The 22,410-nt window shown below is 45.7% G+C and overlaps 1 protein-coding gene across 3 annotated transcripts in view; it reads right to left on the bottom strand.

The window, feature by feature from the left end:
* The window catches only part of SOBP (sine oculis binding protein homolog), a 157,188-nt gene that overhangs the window by 6,913 nt on the left and 127,865 nt on the right, over window positions 1–22,410 (bottom strand). For all 3 annotated transcript variants that reach the window (XM_037064979.1, XM_037064980.1, XM_037064981.1), the window contains one exon: window positions 10,208–12,148. In XM_037064979.1, the coding sequence (XP_036920874.1) occupies window positions 10,211–12,148 (1,938 nt within the window). In that variant the 3' untranslated portion in view covers window positions 10,208–10,210. The remainder of the gene's footprint in view (window positions 1–10,207; window positions 12,149–22,410) is intronic.

Raw genomic sequence — 22,410 nt, 5'->3', positions numbered from 1 at the left:
TGATAACTCTGCGAAGTAGTGATTATCTTCATTTTTGTGTGTGTGAATAAGACATCCTCAGAGGTTCTGCATGGAGACTCTGGAGCCAGGCCACCGGTTAGATCCCAATGCTGCTGTTTACTAGTAGCCAATGACACTGGGTAGAAGAGAGCTTCTCTGTGCCTCAGTCTCTCCATCTGTAAAATGGGTTTAACAATGGTATCCCCATAGGGTCGTTGTGGGTTCGCAACATTTGGGATACTGCGAATATACAGAAAATACTCACTAAATATTAGCTGTTACAATGGTTAATTAAAAATGCAGGAACAAAGAGGTTATAACATTTGTCCAAACGCTCACAGCTGGTAAGCAACACAGCTGGTTTTTGAATCTCAGCAGGTCTCTCTTCATCTCCCTGCTCTCCTCCCAGGAGCCGCAGCCCTCAATAGGACAGCAAGTGCCATTGCTAGGACACCTGTGATGTTCCACTCTCTCGCATTTTCTTACCTGTCCCTCACAGCACCGCCATTGTCACTCACGACCTGGAGACCAAAGCTCGGAGAGGCTCAATCACATTGTCCCACACCTAGCTAGCTGCTCTGCCAGGGTTTGAACCAGGTGAGCCCAATGCCAAGGCTGACACTCTGATCCTTGAAACCACACTGCTGCCTTCCCTCACTAGAGGGGCCACTGCTGCCACATGTAGCAGGTTTAGAAGGTCTACAGCCCGTGAAGTCAAGAAAGATAAATGGACATCTCCAACAGTTAGCAAATTTCCTTTAAAGGATCTGCAGGCCTGGGGAGGGTCTGATTCAGATTCTGTGCAGCTCTCTGAAGGTGTCTGAGGTAGAACGCACCAGCCAAGCTTTATAGTGGCTCTTCGGTCCCAGGACAGGGCTTTGGGCATTGCTGTCGCCACTGTCCGGTCTCTGTGTCCACTAGCAGGAAAGTCCTTTAGGTGGCCAGGAGAGTTGCCAGCTGCCTCTGTGCACCACACCACAGTCCCCACCTAGCCATCCCTCCCCAGCTGGCCCAAGGCTCAAGGCAGCTGGTGGGTGAGGGGACAGAGCCCATTTCTATGGTAATTGGGGCCCAGCCAGCACTTCTAAGTGGACTTGGAATGCTCTGGCATTGTGAGGTTTCCTTCCGTGGTAGGTGTGCTATGAAGCCTCCTAGGTCCCACTCGGGGCATGCAGAAGGGAGTTCTTCCTCCCACCACATTGCCACAATGTCTTTACACACCTATAACATAGATGTGGCTGTCTACGCCCCTCACACTGTAGGGGTAACATTCCACAACTAGGAGAATGGCCCACTGGTAACTGGCCTGTCCTCAGAATGCAACCACTGGGTTTAGTGATGCCAGTGTTTCTCCCGCTTCCTTTCAGTCTACGAGCAGCTGCTAATGTTATTGTCCTCAAACACAGACTCCATCCTGTCATTCCTCTGCTCGAGGTCACAGTGCTGTCACCTAACTCATGGAGTGCGAATTCCACAACCTCCTGCTCCTCTACGTGCCTGCTCTCCTCCAGCTTCCTGCTCCTCCCCCTGCCCCTCCCTGCCCACACTTCCAGACAAAGGAAGGGGACAGTCAACCCTAATGTGACGAGCTCCTCTCAGCATCTCTGGCTTTTGACACCCCAAGGCATCCCTTATTCCTGCACCTCCAACTGCCGGTCCTAATTCCAAATCACCCACTTTATGGTACCTGCATGGAGTCAGTGTCTGATACTGTTAGTTAAACACGGGTGTGTTTCATTCAATAGGGAAATGAGAGAAGACTATCTCTGAACCACAGATAAGTGAAAGGGACTGACTCCCTGTGTTTGGAGTTTATTTAGGACTTTAGGAGTTTATTTAGTTTTGTGCACTATAATAGGTGAGTTAAGTATAACTTAAGAACTCGAAATATAGAATTTTTAAAAGACGTATTCCTGTGCATAGGCCACACACACACACACACACACACACACACGACAGAGGACCAGGCATTCAGATCATCGGACAGTGAAGGGTGCTGTTAAAACCAGGACTAGAACCCTGAACTGGTGGCTCCTTGTCTACACTTGCAAAGTTATGTTTTTTTTCTCAAAATATTTTTCGTAGTTTTCCAACTAGCATTTGGGATTCATGCTGCTCAAACCTTGGTGGACAGGAAAACAGATATCAAATGCCGTATCTATGATGCCATCCTATTAAATGAGAGGAATAGAGAGACCTGGATGTATTTTTGGTTTGGCAAATTGTAGAACCATTTTTTCCAACATTTGGGGTTTGTCTAAAACCAAAACTTATTTTGCCAAGCACTTTGGCCCTAACTTTTCAACCCATGTGTATTTTAAAAGAAATTTAATCTATATGTTTCTGACTCATTTACACTTAACTCATGAAAATTCTGTTTGGTAAGAGCTAGTCGATGTCCAAGCAAGTTTACGAGCTTTTTAAAGCCATCTTTCCCCCGGTCCTTATGAGAAAGTTGTACTTTGCCAGCCATAAAAGAGTGTGAGCTCCAGAGGCCAGTGGCCAGTTTGAAATTTATAACCTTCTAAGCTTACATGAATTCTGAGTTCGGAAAAAAAGTTTCCTCTCCTCTCTTTCATACTAAGTGCTCAAATCAGCGATCTATGATAAAGACAGTATCCCATGTCTTAGTTTCCAAGGTGAATGGTAAAGAATTCAATCTAACCGCCACCAAACTGTCCCTCCGATATTCAGGAGAAACAGTGAGACACTTCAAATTCGCAGGGACACGGATGCAGATCCCACGCGTGGATGGAAAGTTCTGCCCATTCCTCTCAGGGGAAGAAAAAGAAGGGGGCGCAACACAATTTCAAGTTGAACGTTTCACCTTTGGAGAACTGGGGAATTCTTTTTTAAAGTCAAAGACAACCCACTCTGTCTCTAACTTTTCATACATTTTTAAAATGAGCCGAATCTACCAAAAATAGCATTTGAATTAAAACCAGAAAAGCAGGAAGAATGTGCATGCATGCTGCAGTGACCTCACCCTGCGTCTTCTGCACACGGTGGTGCTCAGACGCCTCTCCACGAGAGCCTGCTGGGGGGGGGGTACTCTTGGATAAAGTACTGAAATATGGCTTATAAATATTTAAAGTATAAGCATCTAGCAAATCATAATGACAAAGTTTTACATTTAACCACATGTGCTCCAAATATCTTGAAATTACTCTAAATATGGGTTTAAAATATCAAAAGGGCTTATTGATGGGATGCAGAGCTCCACAGAGCAACTTAAACCCGATCGTTCTTGCTCCCACATCACCCAATCTGCACCGCTCTTCAAGTGTGCGTGTGTGGATTTCTTTGGAAGAAGATCAGGTTACAGTCTGAATTTCCAAAACAAGAGTTGAAGAATGAAATATAGGGTTTCCCCTTCTCTCACCAAATGCAGCTTAGCCACTTTGCTTCTAGATAATTTGTTATTGTAGGTCGGCTCAAATGGAAGACAGTAACATTTTAGAAACACTCGGAGAACTGAGCCAGCTGCGAGGAGGGTAGCATTACAAATTGAGACACATGTTGTACGGGAATGCCATTCATTTTCAATACCAGAAACACGTCTGGGGAAGTAAGCCATGCAAATGAGGGACAGATATACTTTTTAATTGCAGTTTGGGGATGTTAGGTCAATGTTTTATATCAGTTGAGTTCATAAAGTATGTTTTCCCTTCTGTTCTTTAAGTGCTATCAGTCACATTCTTACCCCCCTTTCCTCCCAACACAAAACACAGCTCACTAGCAAAGGAAGCCAGGAAGCCAGAGGTTCAAGGGGGAAATGATGAGACAATTAGTGGGACATCCAAATGGGGTGAGGCTGGGAAATGGGGGGCTTTGGTTAGTCACAGCCCTGACCCCACAGGTGCGTGGGGCATGGAAAGGCGGCTCTGCTCCTGTGTGCCCTCCTCTCTATCCCAAGGTGCACACTCGGGCAACGTGGTAAGACTGCACAAGCGTGTGGCCGCTCAGAGCCACAGTTCTCGGGCCTAGTGGCACGGAGTTAAGGGCTCTCTGAGGCGACTTGACTGGTTTCCAACATAAGAATGTGTAGTACACTCGGGAGCTATTTTAAAGCAGGAGAGACTAATTCCAAGTTTTTGTTGTTACTGCGTTTGCTCCAGTGATTTTCACTAGAATCTTTTAAATGGCCCTTGAAATAATTTGTGTGCATTTCCCGTCCTTGTTCACAGCCTCACGTTTTCAATCCTGACCCCACCCTACGTTTTCCACAAGCAGAATGCTGTGGAAATTCACAAATCTGGTGAACTCTCTGTAGTTAGCGTTTAGAGCTGGCATCTGAGATGGCATTTATTCCTTCTCCTTGATGCCAGCTGGTACACTGTTTATCTTTTAAAGCTAATTTATTTGTTTCTCTGAAATAAATTCCTCTGATGCTCCTGAGGCATCACAAAAAGGTTGGCACATGCAAAACGCAGGGCCTTTACAGGCATCCCCACAAAAAAGGGCCACCCACTTAAAATGACAACAGAAGCACCCAAGCCAGGGGCAAGGAAAGGAGAGCGCCAGCCTCTGCCCCTCTGGCACCATCTCTTTGACCAGAGAGCCTGGCAAAGGCAGTGGTGGGGGTGGAGGTACGTGCTCCACCACATGAGGTAAGTGTTCCAGGCTGCAGTGTATTTTGGTCTCCAAACACCTCTGCCCCTCCGCATTGCTTGTCTGCACGAAGGCAGGTGTAAGTGATTGAACCACGATGCCCAGGCAGCCGCTCAGGCTGGCGAGGGAGTGATTCATCGGGAACCAGATGGGGAGCTTATTTCCAATGCCCTTCTGGACAATGGTTTGTTAATAGCTAGTCGAATGCGTTCCCCATTCCAAGCACACTCTCTCCAGGTGAAGGAGCACGCTAGGGAGCTGGGGAGAACGGGGCGTGCGCCCAGACATGGCCATGTGAACGCCCTGGTGTTTACGGAGCCGCCCACTTGTCGGACTCTTGCCATTCCACTCCCTTGGCCTCTGCAGCAGAGTAGAAGTTTTTCCACGGAAGGACTACGTCTCACTCCACAGTATGAACTTTGAGAAAGTCCAAGTGTGGGGGATGTATCTCTCATGTTACTTCCCTTGCTTCCCTTTTCTCCTTTTGTCACAGGCACTCACAGGACATGGTGACTTGAAGAAAGGTCTATACAACCTTTAGCACTTTGTTACTAAGGCAATCTTATGAAGGCTAGTGCTACATTACATAACTTCCGCGATATTAGGTGCACAGCCAGCAAAAACTGCTAAAAATAAATCCTAAGTCTTAAAGAAAACTTACAATGAACTCAGCTTCCTCAGAGTAAAAAAAAACCCCTCCAATTTCGATACTGCTTGGTGGTAATACAAGATAATCCTTCAGAGATGGAAGGCATACTTTGTTCCGGAGCCCAAACCACCCAATCTGCAGTTCTTAAATTCCTCCTGATCCTATAGAAGGAACTGCTAAAGGCCACCCATGGACCAGTCTGTGGAACCAGGAGACTGGCCTCAGGGAGCGGCCATGTGGACCAGAAGGTCTGCGATCAGGCCAGGACCAGGGCTGCCCTTGCGCGCCCTGGAGAGGGAGTTCCTCTTTCAAGTCTGCACTAAGCACTTCTCTTGCCCAACCTTGGTCCCAGCTCTGCTGAAGATGGAGGAGCGTGGCTACATCTGAAAGAAATAAATACCCGGTCACACATGTCATTTCCTACGCTGTCATAATCGCATTGGAATAATATCCAAAAGCCAGATGCTGGCACATAAAAGCCCTCCTTCCATTCCCTTGTCATGAGGTTTAAAAGAGTCCCAGCAGCACTGGACAAGATGCGTCTAAGGCTGATCTTGACACTGTTTACTCTGGAAATCTCTCCTCTGTGAGTCTGAAATGAGCCCGCCCAGCACGGTCCTCACCACTCATGCCTCTGCACGCTGCAGACCCGGGGGTTTCTCGCGGCCTCTCAGATACGACCTACACCTAGAACCGCACAGCCATCTCCATCCCAACAGCAAAGATTTTAACATCAAACACTAACATTCCCAATCATCAAGTACCCGAACTTAACACTCTGAAGTCCGGCATAGGATTCGCACACCCCATTTGTACTGATTTCCTCTCCTCACTCTGCCTTTCTTCTTTATCTTGCTTTAAAAGCGACACCCATAATAAAATGCATGGGCCTGACTTCCCAGGAAACCTTCCTACTACTCTCTCAAACTTCTTGGCCGGAGAAATTGAACTGGACAAAGTTGCATGTGATTTCCACCCTTTGGCTCTCCTAATGAGGCAACCCCCTTCCCCCATCTTGAAATAGCCTTTTCTGGGATTGTGGCTCCCTGACCAGACTAATAATTAAACTCTAAACTCCAGCTGCCTCCTCCAGCTCTTGTGAAGAAAACCTAAAGCGGGAGGTGGCCCTGCTGCTGAGGCCAGGAGAGCCCCTTGGAACTGGGGCCAGGAAAAGAATCTCTTAGTTTCTTTCTGGTTTTACGAACACATAAGAACACTGGGGGCCACAAAAGTGGGAAGTTGTATGGACTTGTTGCTTCTCAGGAATGGAAAAAGTGAGGGTGAAGGGTTACTCATGGTACACATTTTTTCCATTGATTGTTTTACTTAAAAAGAATATGTCATTTCCCTGGAAAACCGAGGAGGGGGGATATTTTCTTTAAATATTTTCAGACATTTGCAAATGGTTACTCTGAACTCCCTGATGTACCATAAACAAGTGTAAACTGTAGAAATCCAGAAAATGTGCAAATACAAACAGTTATCCCCAAGCTCCAAGGCAAAGACAGAAAAGAGTGTATTCCATTTTTAAATGGAATTCTTTGTGGATAGAATAGTTTGGGAAATGTTTATACATTGTTCTTCTTATTATTTTGGGGGATATTTTTTTCCAGCTTAACAGAAGCTGCAGAACTGGTATGTGGAGTCTTAAAAGTTGGAGATTAAAGAAGTTTACAACCTTTTAGAATCTTCACCTAAAAAAACTTAATTAGTTATGCAGGTGGAAAAATATCTGCCTATTAAAATAATTTATTATTGTATCAACAAAGAAGAATGCATAAAGTCAGGTTACCAGGAACAGAATGATTTCAACATGGAAAAAATACTCTATACACTGACAAGAACTCGCAAATATGATTATTTCTTTGAAGATAACTGTAGCTACCTGGATTATTGATTCAAGATATAGTCTGCCCTGAATCTATTTAACATGAAAAAAAGTTATACAGTATGAGAGTGGTGGCAGAGTGACAAGAAGGAGGAACCCTGATTGAAGTTACTGACAGACTTTCCTATAAGAAGTAACAAAATGAGTCACCAACAAGCAGGTGGAAAAATCACTCACCTGCACCTCACCCACCAAACAGTGCTCACTGTCAGGGCACAAAAGGCATCTAGCCTTTTATTTAACAGATGCATTTCCAATTCCACAACCATACAAACGGGCTGGGCTTCTGAAGGCACAGAAGAACAGCGCCACGTGAGCACAGAAGTCAGGAAGGGCCTGGGCAGGTGAGTGAGTTACGGCAGGCTGAGACGGTGCCGCAGACGCGAGGACTACAGAGGGCAAGAGCACGTGTGATTTACTGGAGGAGAGGCGGTCCTTCCCCGTCTTAAATCACCTTCCTTGTCACCCTGCGGTAGCTGGCAAGGCCTGAGTGTCTCTGACTTTAGAGAAACGCTGTCATTTCTTGGAGGGACCCATCATAAAAAAAGCTCTCTAATCTCAAATGGCTATGGGTGATTTCATCTTACTTTTTCTGACACTGGCTAAAACCAGGTTAATGTTTTTAGCAACAACTCAGGTCCACACACAAGACCCCCACCTGATTCTTGATTCAGAAACATATATCATCCAAATAGCCATAATATATTTTATGCTTTTACGTTCCATGGACCCCATGCTACTTAAGGGCCAGGGACACCATTCCCGATCTCGCCACTTCTCCCTCCAGTAATGGCAGTAAAATCTTTCACCTTTCCACTCTTCCCTTTATGTCCTTTGAATGAGTGCTATTAGAATTTGTTTAAAGTTACAATTCCCAATGCTTTCTGGTGTTCTGAAGGCCATCACTTCTTTTGTCCCATATCTTCCCATTAGTCACTGCTTTGTTAACCAGATGAAATTACTCTGGTGGAGAAATCAGAGGCATTTTCAATTCGGGCAACTCTGAGAAGGCTGAGTCCATGTGTGTTCAGACAGCAGAATGTGTAAATGTAAAATCAAGAAGAAATGAACTCACTTTTAATATTCTCCTCCTACTGGCACAACCTCAATGGACAAGGAAACCTCAAGCGGTGATGGCTGAGGCTGCACCATCACCCACCAAGCACCCCCTGCTCTGGCCCTGTGCTTCCCAGGCAAACTCTGGCTGTAAGGTACATAGGTGCCCATGTCAATATGCTGTACTTAGGGACAATGGTCTAGACAAACATAACACTTCAAGTGTTCTGGACCACACCTATATTTTTCACTGTAGAGTAGAGTTGTTATTCTAGATTTTTTGTTCTTCTAAAAACAAGAATTGAACATTGTCAATCAAAAAAAAAGACTTGAACCCTATCTAAACACTTAGAGAAGTTGGTAGGTGGAAGTTGGAAGTTAGAAGTTGGTTTTTCTCTAGGAACTTTCCCCTAAGACAACTGAGGTGGATAAAAGAATTTTATCAAGCACTGTAATAAAGGGACCAATTAGCCTATTCTCTTACAGTGGCTTAAAGAAAATGTGGCTTCAGTCAGACAGGCTGAATTTGAGTTTTGAATCTGCTTACTAACTTGATGATCTTGGGCAAGCTATTTAATTCCTGTCTCAGTTTCCTCCTCAGTAAAATGAAGGCAATAATAATTGTCATATGGATCCAATCTAAAAAAATGCTACTGAAAAACATTTGGATGACATCCTGTATACACATACACGAGCGACTGCTCTTCCTGTGCACTCTACTTCCTTCCCCTACCAGGCCTCCTCCTCCCTGGGTTTACATCCCCACAGACCGTAAATGCCCAGGGCAGGCATTGCATCATATCCACCTTTGTGTCTCTCCAGCTCCTGGGAACTATGCACAAGTTCCGAGAATGTTCCTTTCTCTTCCTTCCCTTTCCATAAAGTGTTAATAAACTTCAACTGGATGTTAGCATGTTTGCTGCCCTCTTGGAAAAGGGGGAGAGCTCCAGGCTCTGGGTTGGGCAGACCGAAGTTGAATACTGGTTCCCCTACTCACCAGCTCTGATTTGGATGACATCTCCAAGCCTCATCTTCCTCCTTGGTAAGAGGAGGACGATGCCAATTCCACCAGGACTGGGAGGTGCCAAATCTGGACATCACGGGCATACTCGAGTTCCCCTTCCCCTTACTGACATTCTGGACTCACTATCAAAGGCTCACTCGGCATTAAGCAGGATTCCCCTGCTACTCTCATCCGCGGCAGCCACGTGGCCCTTTTCTCCGTCAGAGCCTCCCACTGCAGAGTGGAGCCACCCACCAGCTGAACTGCTGATTTTCTCCAAACTTCCGGAGAAAGCAAAGCTGGTCAGCGATGCTAGAAGCGTGCCTGGGGAATGCTGGTTGGGGACCAATGAAAGAAGAGATCCCATGAGCAGCAGCTAGGGGCTGCTGCCTCAACACCCTGCCAGGCACGGGGGGCTCACTGGCTTGGGCTCCATTGTCATAAGCCTGAAAGAAGGGGAGTTTTTGTTTTCATCTCGCAAATGGAATCCCGCGGTTATTGAGAAAGTGTGGTGAGTTGGGACATTCTGCCTATGAGTATACCAGCTCCAGGAAGTTGCCCGGCTTACCTGTTACCAAAGCCCTTTAAACCTCGTGACTGAATATTTACCAGACTTGAGTACCTTGCTCCACACATCTCCCTCTTCTTCAGGAAGGTGAATTACAGAGATGACCATAATGATAAAGCATAATTAAGGAGATAGTGGTTCAAGTTAGGTTCAGGACTGGGCTTCAGCATTAAAAAAGTGACCTTGGGCATGGCACTTACAGGCTGTGACCCACTTTCGTCAGCTGTAAAATGGGAATGATGTTGGATCAAAATGATGATAGTGACCACACAAGGTGTACTGTAAAACGTGTAAGATTAAATCATGATGATCAATTCAATCTCTCTCACCTCTACCTTGTGGAAAAACAAAAACAAAACCAAAAGCTACGGAGAGGTGCGCTGGCTCGTGGGGAGGATGGCCTGGGCAGACGGCCTGGGCGGACATACAAACCTTTTACTTATTCTGATTTCTAATTCGGAGGCACCTCCTTTTGAGCGGAGGCTCCAGGTCCTCGGGCCCGGCGCTGAGCATGGTCGAGGAGATGATGCACGGCGCCAGGGCAGTCTTCTCCGCGGGTTTTGGCACAGGCTGGATCACGCAGCCCGTCTTGGGCAGCATCCGCAGAGCGTAGGCGTGGTCCTCGTCCGCGGGGTTATTAAGGTTCGGGTCTGACTTGTCGCCCCCCGCCAGGGCCTCCTCCCCCATCAGCTTTTTGGCCGCCTCCCCATCCAGGTGGCAGTTGGAAGCACAGTTGTTCTCCTTGACGGACTCCAGCTCGCTCACTGCGGGCTCTTCCGGCGACAGCAGCTTCTTAGGGGGTGCGGGCGGCGGCGGGGGCTGCTCGGGCGGGGGCTCTGCGCTCTTGGAGCCCTCGGCCGCGGCTCCGCGCGTGCCGTTCACGATGACGTTGCAGGCCGCCGCGGCCTCCGGGCCGGCGGGCGCGCCCGGGCCCGGGTCGCCAGCGGCAGGAGGGCTGCAGTGGCCGTCCCTGCAGCCCCCGCAGGTCCTGCGCTCCGCGGCACCCGGCTCGCGCTCCGCCTTGACGTGCGCGTGCAGCGCGCGGTGGATCACGTTGTGCAGCCTGGCCCGGTGGCCCACGGTCAGGTCGATGACACCGTCCTGCGGGCCCTGCAGCACGCTGGGGAAGCCGAGCTGGCCGCCTGCTCCCGGGGGGCTGCCGGAGCGCCGCGTCAGGTCCACCACCTCGCCTCGGCCGTGCTCTGCGGCCGCGGGCGCCAGGCTCAGGGCCTGGCCGGAGCAGCCGGGCGGTGAGTCCGCGGACTTGGACGAGCCCTGCTTGGAGTCCCGGGGGGACAGGGAGTGTCCGCCTGGCTTGCCTCCTGCTGCCGAGGAATCGCCAGGGGCGCTCGGAATGAAGTTCTCCCCGTTGCTGGAAAATCCGTTAGGGGGCTTGGAATCATTGACGTGAGGGATGGGAATAGGGATGGGGATAGGCACAGGCAGGGGCACGATCACCGGGTATGGCACGAGCAAGGTGGGGGGCGGCACCAGCGGGGCAAGCGACGGCAGCCCGAAATTCATCATTTGGGGCACAGGCATTGGGCCATTTGGCATCATGCTCACTGGCGGAAACGGGAGACTTGGCAACGGCGCGCCCGGGGGTGGCGGGGGCAGCAGGCCTGGGGGATTCCCGGGCATGGTAGGGGTGCTTGGGGGGTGGATGTGGGGTGATAGCATGGGCCGGTGCATGGGACTGGAAGTGGGGCCCAGGTTCCTGGGGCCGCCGGGCGGGGGACCGATGCCTGGGAGCATGGGGTTGGACAGTGGGCTATTGGGGTTGGAGGCGTGGTGCGGAGGGCCGCGAATGAAGGGCGGGCGGATCTGCTGCATGATCTGTTGTTCCATAAAGATGGGCAGCGGCACCGGGCCGCGGTTGGTCATCACCATGGGAGGGCTGCGGGGCGGGACGCCGAGGGGAGGCCCGATGCTGGCAGGTGGCTGGACCGAGACGGGCGGGATGTTCGCAGTCTCGCTGATGGGCATGGACTTGGGCACTGGCGTGGGGATCTTAGTGACAGAGCAGTTGGCAGTGTCAGATGGAGAGACGGTGGTGGACGCCGACGGGCCAGGGCCCTGGCTTTGGCCAGCTGCAGCCACTGGGGAGGGGGCCTTCCTCCGGGCATCTGTTAGAGGAATATTCCAAGAGTCTGGAGTGAGCAGCTGCACCCCGGTGCCTTCGGCTTTATTTTCCATGGGAGGGTGTAATGTGCTGCACAGCCCAGCTGGAAGATTGGCCTGTGTCTCTTTGTAGAAAATGTCCATTTTGTATTGATTGAGACATTTTGCACTGCAGAACTGAAGCCGCCTTTCCCCGTCCCCAAAATCCAGATACTCTTTTGTGTGTCTTATGTGCTTGCACCAGTCGCACACCTACAACACAGCAACGAAAGGAAATGAGTGAGACCAGCAGTTCCCTGCAGGAGACGCCATTTCATGTTTCAGGTAAAGGTTCTTTCACACTTGATCACAATTTGTCAAACAGGTTGGAGAAGTGTTTCCCTCTAAAAGGTAAAATTCTGAAATGTTTGTCAAATGATTTCTCTTTGGACGCCAGAATTGCTTTAGTAATATTAACTCTTGAGAACAGCAATTATTACCATCCCCCCTATTTAAAGAAATATAAGAAATTGTATTGTCTCTTTTAAGGTAGAACTGACCAAAAGGAATACATATTACCTGCCCACACATTTTCACTTGTCGAAGAGGCTCATCGTAAGTGCAAATCTAAATGGTTTTGAAGAGAAGGATTCTCCAGAAAGTTCAATGGGCTTTGAAATATAGCCCCTTAAAATCCTCCTCGTGCAAAGTCACTTTGCATTATTGACTGTGTTCAATAATGCAGTTGGAAAGCGTGTGCTGTGCTAACCAATAACACAAAGCGCTGAACATCATCAGTATGTCTGCCATCCAAGGGGAAACTTGGAATTAGTCGTGAAGTCTGTGTGAGGTTCAGCTATTCCCAACCTGTGATGTTGCGGCAAGCTAGAATTATTTTTTGAGCTGTTTGCCCACTCTCTCTCAGTAGTCAGAATTTTTGGTGACATTTCTTGGCATGCAGTCTTATTTAACAACTTTTCAAACACCAGAGAACGTTTTCCAAAAGTTGTTATGGCTTCCCCCTCCCCCCGCCTTCAAATCTACTTACTCCTGGCAAAAGAAGGCATCACCAAATTTATTTTAAAGTTGGTCTGTAGAACTAATTAAAGGCTGAGAGCTTTTCCCAATTGGAAATCACTAGACATCAAAGTTCAAAAAATAGTCATTCTCTGCTTCAGAACCCATTACTTTGGAGAAATTATTGTGATTTCATTAACACATTAATTTTGCAACACCATCAGCTCTCACAGATGGTGAAGGCATGATCTACAATTCAAATATGACTCTTGTTTGCACAAATGTCTTTCCTTCATATGGCATTTTAAACAAGAATTAATATGAGTAATCTTGCCATAGCTATAAACAGATAAACAGATGTCAAAATTTTCAATAGTTCTTCCAGTGCCTTACTTTTTTGACTGAACATTATACACACAGTTTTTTTCTTTTTCTTATCCCCCCCTTTTTAAAAATCATCTCATAAGCACCCAGTTCATACAGTAGCAGTGGAATTCTGAAATACAGTGCAACAGTGAGTCCATTGAACTTGAGCCTCTCCTCACGAAAGCCCTGGTTCCAACATTGCTCTGAATGGAACCGTTTGCATTGAGGAGGGTCTCTGTTGTCCTCTTGTTGGTGTATGTTGTTTTTTTAAACTATGATAAATTAATAGCATTAAAAGATGATACATTTTAATAATGATTGGTCACATCAACTATGCAAAACAACATATGCTGGGCATTTGATCTCTCATGTCGTTTAACTCTCAGCTTTCTCTGATTTAAACAGTGGTGGCAGGCCGGTGTGTGGCTGCGAGTGCACGCACTCACGGCAGATGTGGGTCTGCGAGTGGTAATTCACTCTTCTTCTCACTTTTTTTTCACTGATATTGGCAGGTGATATACTTGATGATCTGAGATTGAATAAAAAATACTTATTGGCACACATTCGTTTTTTGTTTGGTCTCACATCAGATTACTCTTTCAATAACTTGTTGACAAAAAAAATAATTTTGATGCTAATATACTCCTGTGTTTCACTAGAGTGTTTCAGTTTTCTCCAGAATGAAGGGACTTTTCAACAGAGTCATAGCTGAGATGTCTGCTTTATAAACAAGCACAGGATTGCTTCTGATGAGAAGACACACAGAATCCATCAAACCCTCAAAATTATCATCCAGATAAAGATTAAATAAGCTATAGTGAAAACTTGACATGTGTAAGTTATTATTTTTTAAGATCCAATAATTTTTATAAAGTTCATGTATAATGTTGTGACATTTAAATTCCAATATGAACTAAAGCCACCTGAGTCTGTTGCAATATTAGGCATCCACAGAAAGCCTAAAGTATCAACTTATAAGCTTTAAGTGAAGGATCAAATATAATTTCTTCGATCATGAACTAAAACATGTCAACAATGAATTAAACTAATTAAAATAATGTACCAAAATGTTAGGCATATTTCTTGTGGAACTTCTTTTTTAACCATAAGGGGAAAGAGTTTTCTGAAATCCTTAATTGGTTTTTAAATTGCCAGATTGAATTATCTGCCTCCAGAGGATTCCTCTGTTTCCTCAAGCTAAATAAATATTTTCAAGTGGAGTCATAGAAGATAATCTAAAAATAACTTAAATGTTCTCCCTTCACTTTCAATAATTCATTGATGAGTACGGGATGCTCATAGAACTACCCCAATTATCAAATGAGAAGTCTCCACCATATTTTGTTTATTTCTACATAACAAGAACCACAGACATCAAAGTTCCAAGCAAAATTCTATTTCATCACACTTTTCAGTTAAAGCAAGGGCCTAATACTTAGCTACCTGATTTTCTGCAGTGTTGCAAAGTGCTCAGGTAATAGTGAGGCAGTTTAGGACCATCTCATTTTGGGTAATGAGTGTGAATGTGTGTGCATCCTTGCCTTATTCCTGTTCCATTCAGAATGCTGTTCTAAAAATACAGAAAAGCCATTTTTCTGAGGAAGCAAAAAATTATTAGTGAAAAAAACTGTCGCTTAGGAAATAATGAATCAAGTCTGTCTTACAGGACACATCATTTAAGATGAGGTCAATGAATTTACGGCACAAATGGCTATATCATGTGAGGCAGTAAAATGCAGTACCATCATTCATTCGACAGCTAACTAATGACACACTTCTGGTAATTAAAGATTTCATCATAAGAGTCTGAGCTGATTACTTAAGATGTGGTGGTTAGATGAAAATATATACTGTAGATCTTGCTCTTTAATAAAATAACATATGCATATCCACGAAATACACAACATGTTTCTCATAAACTCGGGTTTTCTGAATTGTGGTGTTATGAGATATCCTTCCCTTGTTTTTCCACAGATGGCTTTAAAAAAAAGCTTTGTGAGGCATTATTTTTTCTCATTGTGCCAAGAAGTACCCAAATTCCTTCAGATATTTTAGGAGATAAAGATTGAGAAGTTCAGAGTGCAGCTCACTGGGCACTGGGATGATCTCCCCCAGTTCCACCCAGGCTCTGTTTCCGTTGGAACCCAGCCCCTCCGGTTCCACTTCTCTCCCTAACAGGTCCCAGATTGGACAGAGCTGAGGCCGAAGCTGTTTAACGATGGCAATCTGGGGACCAAACAATCAGCTCTTGCAACGCCACTGAGCGAGACAGCTGAAATGCTTCGTATCACAAATACATAATGTATCACCAGGACGACAAAAAGATCACAAAGATAAACAAATGCGTACTCCATTCAATCCCATCACAAGAGCAGTCCTCCAAACGATTAAATTCACCTTCCTGGGACGCGTCCAATTCTAAACAACAGAATGAACATTTCCTTTAGTCCATTTGGACTATTTATATTTTGGTGGCTGGCTGCCAGGGTAGTACTTATAAGCTCAGTGGCCTGATGGATTCACTCCTTTCCTGTGAAATAAATGTGTGGCAACCTACACCACTGAACTGCTCCAAAGACACTGTCTCGGCAGAAATATCACTTGCTCTTGATATAAGAAAACCGAAAGGCAGGACTTCTGGTTCCTATAACTCTTTCCTTCTTGTATTTCCCCTGGAAAGAAAGAAAGCTATTCATGTTGGCAACTGAGCCTTTATTTTTATATAAACGTCCAAAGTCAAAGCCAAAGTATGCCATGAGGTTACCCACATGGGCACAATATATACATTCCATTGGGCTTAAAGAGAAGATCAGGGTGATTGCGGAGGTGCGGGAGGCAGGGTACCTAATTAACACATTAATCAGCTGTTGGCGATGGGAATGAAGTTCATTCTTTAATGGAACCCGCCACTGCCTTCTGAGTGGTAACCTGGCATCAGGCAATACTTAATTAAGAAATCTTTTTCCTGAAATCTTTCTTATCTAGGCAAGGACATTTTCAGCAATGGAACAGTAAAAAGGTATTCAACAGTTTAAAAAATGAAATAAAACCTTCACATGCTCTTGACTTCCACAAATATAGGACCCAGGTAACAGCTTAGAAGCTGTAGCTCCTTAAGCAAAAATGTAACTTGCAACAAGATGCTGGTTTCTTAGATCTTAGCCTGTTACATGTGGCATTGATCTTGTACACCAGGCCAGCTCAAAAAAATCATGAGCTCACCCAAGGTAAAGCAAAGGAGGATAGAGAGACATGGGGGAGGGTGATCAGCGTTGTGCAGGGTCTGAGGTCTGCTCTATCTGCAGACGGCCACCTGACAGACAGCAGGAGCTGAGGCCTCGGACTGACCCCACCCAAACATTCACTTGCAGTCTGACCCTGCAGTCCCATGGTCCCACCATTAAACGGTTCCTTTGGGTTTAAGCACTGCTTCCATTGGGACGCTTGGGTGGCGAAGGATGCTATGGAAAACGTGTGGGCTTTGGAATCAGAAGATTGGGGTTGGGTTCTGAGCTCCATTATTTACTAGCAGTGAAATCTTATGAAAAGTTCAGCTTTAGTTTTCCCCATCTGGGAATGGAGCTAATAGTACTAACAAGTAATGCCTGTGTGTCAGGCACATCAGTAAGCTTGTTGTCTAGTGTGTTTTCTTCAGTCCTTAGCCCATTTGCCTCATGGTTGCTGATGTCCTAGGAACATCCCATATGTTTAAAGTTCATTTTAACTTAATGGAGGGATGTTTCTATGGCTGTGTGAGGAGGAAAAGAAAAATTTTGGTCCATAGCTTTCCTACAAGACGGCGTGGTTTTGACATAGAATGGAACATGCTGTACCTCACAGACACCAGCCTCCCCCTCCACCACCCTGCTTCCTCGGAGACTGTCCCAGAGGTAACTGAGGGGCTGTCTGCAGCGACGGGGAACCGTGTCCCGCTGCCCACCATCCTGAGAGGGCTCTGCTAACTCCTGCCAAGCTGTCTTCTTTTCCAAGGCCTGTCAATCTCTAATTTAGGCTAAAGCTGATAAAGCAGCATGGCTGCCTAGAAATGAGTGTTAGAACCATTAGAATGAAGAATTCCTCTTAGGCTCAACTGCTGTTTGAATAGTGGAAGCCATAAACTGTGCTATTCATGTTTTATTAAAAACAGAGCTGATGAATGATCTCCTTGACTCACTACATGGCAGAGCTGTCTTCCAAAGGCAGGCAGAGCCACTGTGTCTACCACAGGCCTTTAAGACAGGATGATCCAAGGCCTGAATGGCACAACGCCTATGAGGATGAGCCTCCATGGAGGGGGGAGGAGCACATCAAAACCTGATGGGGGCATGAAGCCCAACATTCCAAGTTTCCTTGCAAAATTAAATTAGATGGTGTAGGAAGGAAAGATGACCTAACCGTAGATGTACAAAAGCCATACAGGAATCAGGAGAAAGATTTAGAACCAGCAATGACTATTGTTTTTTTTTTTCCTTCTGATTTTACTTTTTTTTTTAAAAGCAAATTCATCCCTGACTGGCGTGGCCCAGTTGGTTGGGTGTCCTCCTGCAAAGTGAAAAGTCTGGTTCATTTCCAGTCAGGGCACAAGCCTGGCTGGGTCTGGGTTTCAGTCCCAGACTGGGGCAAGTAAAACAGGCAACACATTGATGTTTCTCTCTCGCATTAATGTTTCTCTTCCTCTCTCTTTTCCCCTTACTCTAAAAATAAATTAAAAATTTTTAAAAGATTTTATTTATTTATTTTCAGAGAAAGGGGAAGGGAGGGAGAAAGAGAGGAGAGAAACATCGATGTGCAAGAGGTACATCAATCAGTTGTCTCTCGCAGGCCCCTTTCTGGGGAACTGGCCTGCAACCCAGGCATGTGCCCTGACTGGGAATCGAACCACAGACCTTTCGGTTTGCAAGCTGACACTCAATCCACTGAGCAACACCAGCCAGGGCCAAAATCTTTTTTTAAAAAAGCAAAGTCATGCAAAAGTTCATTTTCAACATAAGTTTTCTGCAGGCTTAGATTCCAATATGATGATGTTTGACACACAGTTCTTCTTATTTAAGGGTTTTATTTGTTTTTTTGTTTTGCTTTGTAGTTTGAAAGCCTCCTTCTCCTTTACTCCCTGCTTTTCTGTCTCCTCAGATGGGATGTGGAACTCCAGGACAGGCTAATGAGCACCTTTGTCAGAATTTAGGATCTCATTAGAAAACTGCCCTATAGGAACTTTATACCATGACTCAAGTTCTACTTATCTTAGAAGTTTTAAGCTGGATTTCAGAAATCGTGGCCCAGGTTACCAGGGCAGATTCTTCCCTCTCTCATGGGCCATGATCTCTGTAAGGAGTGCAGAGACGGGCTTGGTTTTCAGAATCTCAGTGAGCACTGACAAATGGCTCGTTACTGACCCAAGTCTCTGTTTCTACAGCCAAAGGGATGGGATCCTGGCCTATGTGCAGTGACCACGGGTCCATCCTCACAGCCAAACACGTAATTCAGAAGAGGGTGATTTTTTCCTTTGGTTTGATTTATTAGGTTACCTAAGAACATTAGCATCTTATCATGAAACTCTGCTTTAAGCTGGATCAAGGCAACTTACATGTTCTTAACACAAGTTATCCAGATGGAAAGTGAAAAATGCAAACATTGGAAAATCTGGTCTACCTCGTGCCAACTGTCAGCCTCTTTGTTTTCCAGTATTTGGTCCTGAGAAAACGCAGAAATAGCCCAAGACATCTTGGAGCAATGAAATTGAGCCTTGAAAGGAACCTCAGAAGTGTAGTTCACTTGTTTAGCCTCCAGCTCTGTGCAGGGCCAGGTACTTATCACTCCGAGCCTCAGGTGCTCAGCTGTAAAGTGGAGTCATCATGGTGAAAGCACCACCTGGCAAACACGTGAGGGAGAAACAACTAGCGAAGAACTGCAGGGGAAGAAAACACGCCACAGGAGAGCGCAGAGTGGCATCCCACCCTGTATCCCATGACTATTCCCTGTGACTCAATGTTCTTGCCTTTTTGTTTCAAAACCAACTCCAGACATTGTAACTGTGACCTTCCCTGGAAATCTGCCATCACGTGATCCAACTTATCCGTGAATAAGTGACCGTTTACTGAGGAGCCACTATGTGTCAGGCACTGTGCTAGGAACCGGGGATACGGGTTTAAGTAAGAAACATCACCTGACCTCACACAGCTTATTTTTCTTTTGCTTTTATTTAACCATCTGCACATTTTTATTTTGTTTTTATTTAATCATCTTTGCCTCAAAGTGAAGCTTAAGGAAAAACTGACCTCTGATGTGTAATGTTTTTGTTTATTCAAAAACAAGGACTGAGCTGTGCTAAAAAGGCGCTGGACTGTGAACCAGCGCAGAAAAGATGTTTCCGTAGCTGCCCCCACGACCTCAAAGCCTGTCCATTAACAGTCAAGGGAGAAGTCTGCCCCACCTCCTCCCCCAGAAGCACGGTGCTCCATGCCTCCATCCACAGACTTGTTCTAAAGGTTAGAATTCAACTGATAGTTTTTAACTAAAAAATAGTCGACATTTGTTCTACTACCCCAACATCTCTCTTTTTTTTCATATGTACATCTTGAATTTTTTTCAGGTTTATAGTTGTCTTGTTCATTGTAATTTTCCTTGTTTTCAAAATATAAGGAGGGATAAAAAAAGAACCCTGGAACAATCTAGAGGTGGGCCCCTTATAGTATAGGCTTCCCCAAGTAGGTAAGTGTTCTAGGAACCCGTCTGTATCAGTGTAGAGCTGGTGTTGTTGTGAGAGGCTGAGTTCGGCTTCAGTGCAATTTTTTGAAGGCTCTCAATGCATTCGCTCATTTCATGAAGGGTGATTGATGAGCACACCTTCCCATACTGCGCTGAGTGTTCAGTGGTTTTTGATCAAAACAGCATGACCCTTATACTCCACCCTCCCTATTCATCCAATCTTGCCCCAAGTGGCTTTTTGTTGTTGTTGTTTCCCTGGATGAAAAAAGTCCTCAAGGGGAAACATTTTGCTGAAGTGCAAGAGGGGAAACAAAAAATGGCAGAAGCACGAAAAGGCATCAGGATCAACAAGTTCAAAAACTGTTCTGAGCAGTGGAAAAAACGTCTCGATAGGTGTACGGCATCAAATGGAGAGTGCTTGGAAGGTGACTGAAGTTTCAGCATGTTAAGAATACATACACATTTTTAGCAAATAAATTCCATTTTCAGTCCGCCCTTATATATACTTGAATCTCTTTTCAAACATATCTTTGAACTCGTTTATCCTTACTGTCTGTTTTCTAAATGCATACTGGCATATTTGAAGTTTCATCACTCATGACTAGAAGAGCCTCTTTGGTACCTGAAAATGCTGTGGGAAAGACCTTGGATTGTACTTGAGTATAAAGGAAACCCCATCAAACTGATGTGTTAAAGTGCAGTGTGCTGGTTACTCAACTTCTATCTGCAGTTATTCACCCCATTAAGGAATTCGTGCAGACTTTGTAGAAAATGGCATAAATCATATTTTAAAACTGTGGCTTTAGTTAAACACAGCTAATCATATACCGACGATGGCAATTTGGGGAAGGATTGCAGTTATTATCTTTGATATCTGAAACAGTTGTTTTTGCCCTGGGGGTTTTATTTGAACCTGCCTTCTAGCCTCCTCACCTGCCTGGGCATCGGCTAATGGCTGCGCCACTGAAATGCCATAATACTAAGGCTGTCTGCGTGCAGATGGTCTGGGTCGAGGGCACTGCTGGGCAGAACTAACAGCCCCTCTGGCAATCCTGTACCTCAGCTCACTCTCTGGCTGCCTCTCGAAGGCTTACAGCTGCTCTTGGTGACCTCTCGTTCACTTATCCACTATATACATAATGATTGCTTGGAATCTGCCAGACACCTGGCAAAAGGCTTTACTTGCAATGCCTCACTCAATCCTCTCTTAACAGATTCTTGCACATTCCTCTGTTCCCTGAGTGAACCAGCTCTGACCTGTGGATGGTCGGGACTGACACACTTCAGCTCATCTCTGCCCAGTCCTCAAATCTCTCCAAGACACCCCATTAAAATTATGGGTTTTACTTAAAAGTTGTTTTAATACTCACCTGAGGACATGCTTGTTGATTTTGGAGACAGGGGAAGGTAGGAAGAGCAAGAGGGGGAGAAACATTTATGTGAGAAAGAAACATCCATTAGCTGCCTGCTGCCTGTCGTATGCACCCTGACTGGGGACTGAACCAACAAGCAAGGCGTGTGCCCTGACAAGGAATCGAACCTGTGATCTTTTGATTTATGAGACACATCAACCAATTGAGCCACTCTGGCCAGGCGAAAATAATGGCTTTTATTATAGTGCCCACTGGAAGCCCCAATTTGATGTAATAGTAGTAGATTGTACTAGTAACAATAGCTAGCATTATTGAAGCACTAGTGACCAACCATGCTAAGTATGTTATATGAATTACCTCATTCATCTCCACAAGTACCTTATCTTACAGATAACTGGGGTTTAGATAGGCTAAATAACATGCCCAAGGTCACCCACACAGATAACAGTTGGCAGTTCCAAACTCTAACTTAGACCTGCCTGGCTTCAAACCCCATACTGCCCCCGCTATCTCAAGGATTTTTTGCATTTGCCTTTAAAACTACAGGATTAAAGTATTTGAATACTATTTGATAATAACTGCCCTGACTGGTATGGTTCAGTTGGTTGGGTGTTGTTCTGCAAAGCAAAAGGCCACCAGTTTGATTCCTAGTCAGGGCACATGCCTGGGTTGCAGGGTTAGTCCCCAGCTGGGGCGAGTGTAAGAGGAAAACGATCAATGTTTCTCTCTCACATTAATGTTTCTCTTCTTCCCTTCCTCCCTCCCTTCCTCTCTGGCTAAAAATAAAATCAAATCTTATTAAAAGTAGTTAAATAATATTTGATAATAACTTTGTTTTGAGATTCTAGAACCAAAGGCATTTAGATTTCGAAGGAAGCGACGCCCAGCCCATCTCCTGCAGCAAGCCTGAGTTTCCTTTCACACACAGAGGGTGTTCTGGGTGGCACTCATCTGTCCTGGGACAGGGAGAACCATCCAGGTCCACCCGCACGGCCACAGAGTGAGTCACACCATAGTGGTCTTTCTCCTTCGCACGGACCTCTCTGGTGGCCTTCTGAAGAGAGGTGCGATGTA

This window comes from Sturnira hondurensis, unplaced genomic scaffold (assembly GCF_014824575.4).
Source record: "Sturnira hondurensis isolate 20B ecotype Veracruz unplaced genomic scaffold, ASM1482457v3 Scaffold0015596, whole genome shotgun sequence".
Lineage (NCBI taxonomy): Eukaryota > Metazoa > Chordata > Mammalia > Chiroptera > Phyllostomidae > Sturnira > Sturnira hondurensis.
This window is presented reverse-complemented; position numbering and strand designations above follow the sequence as displayed.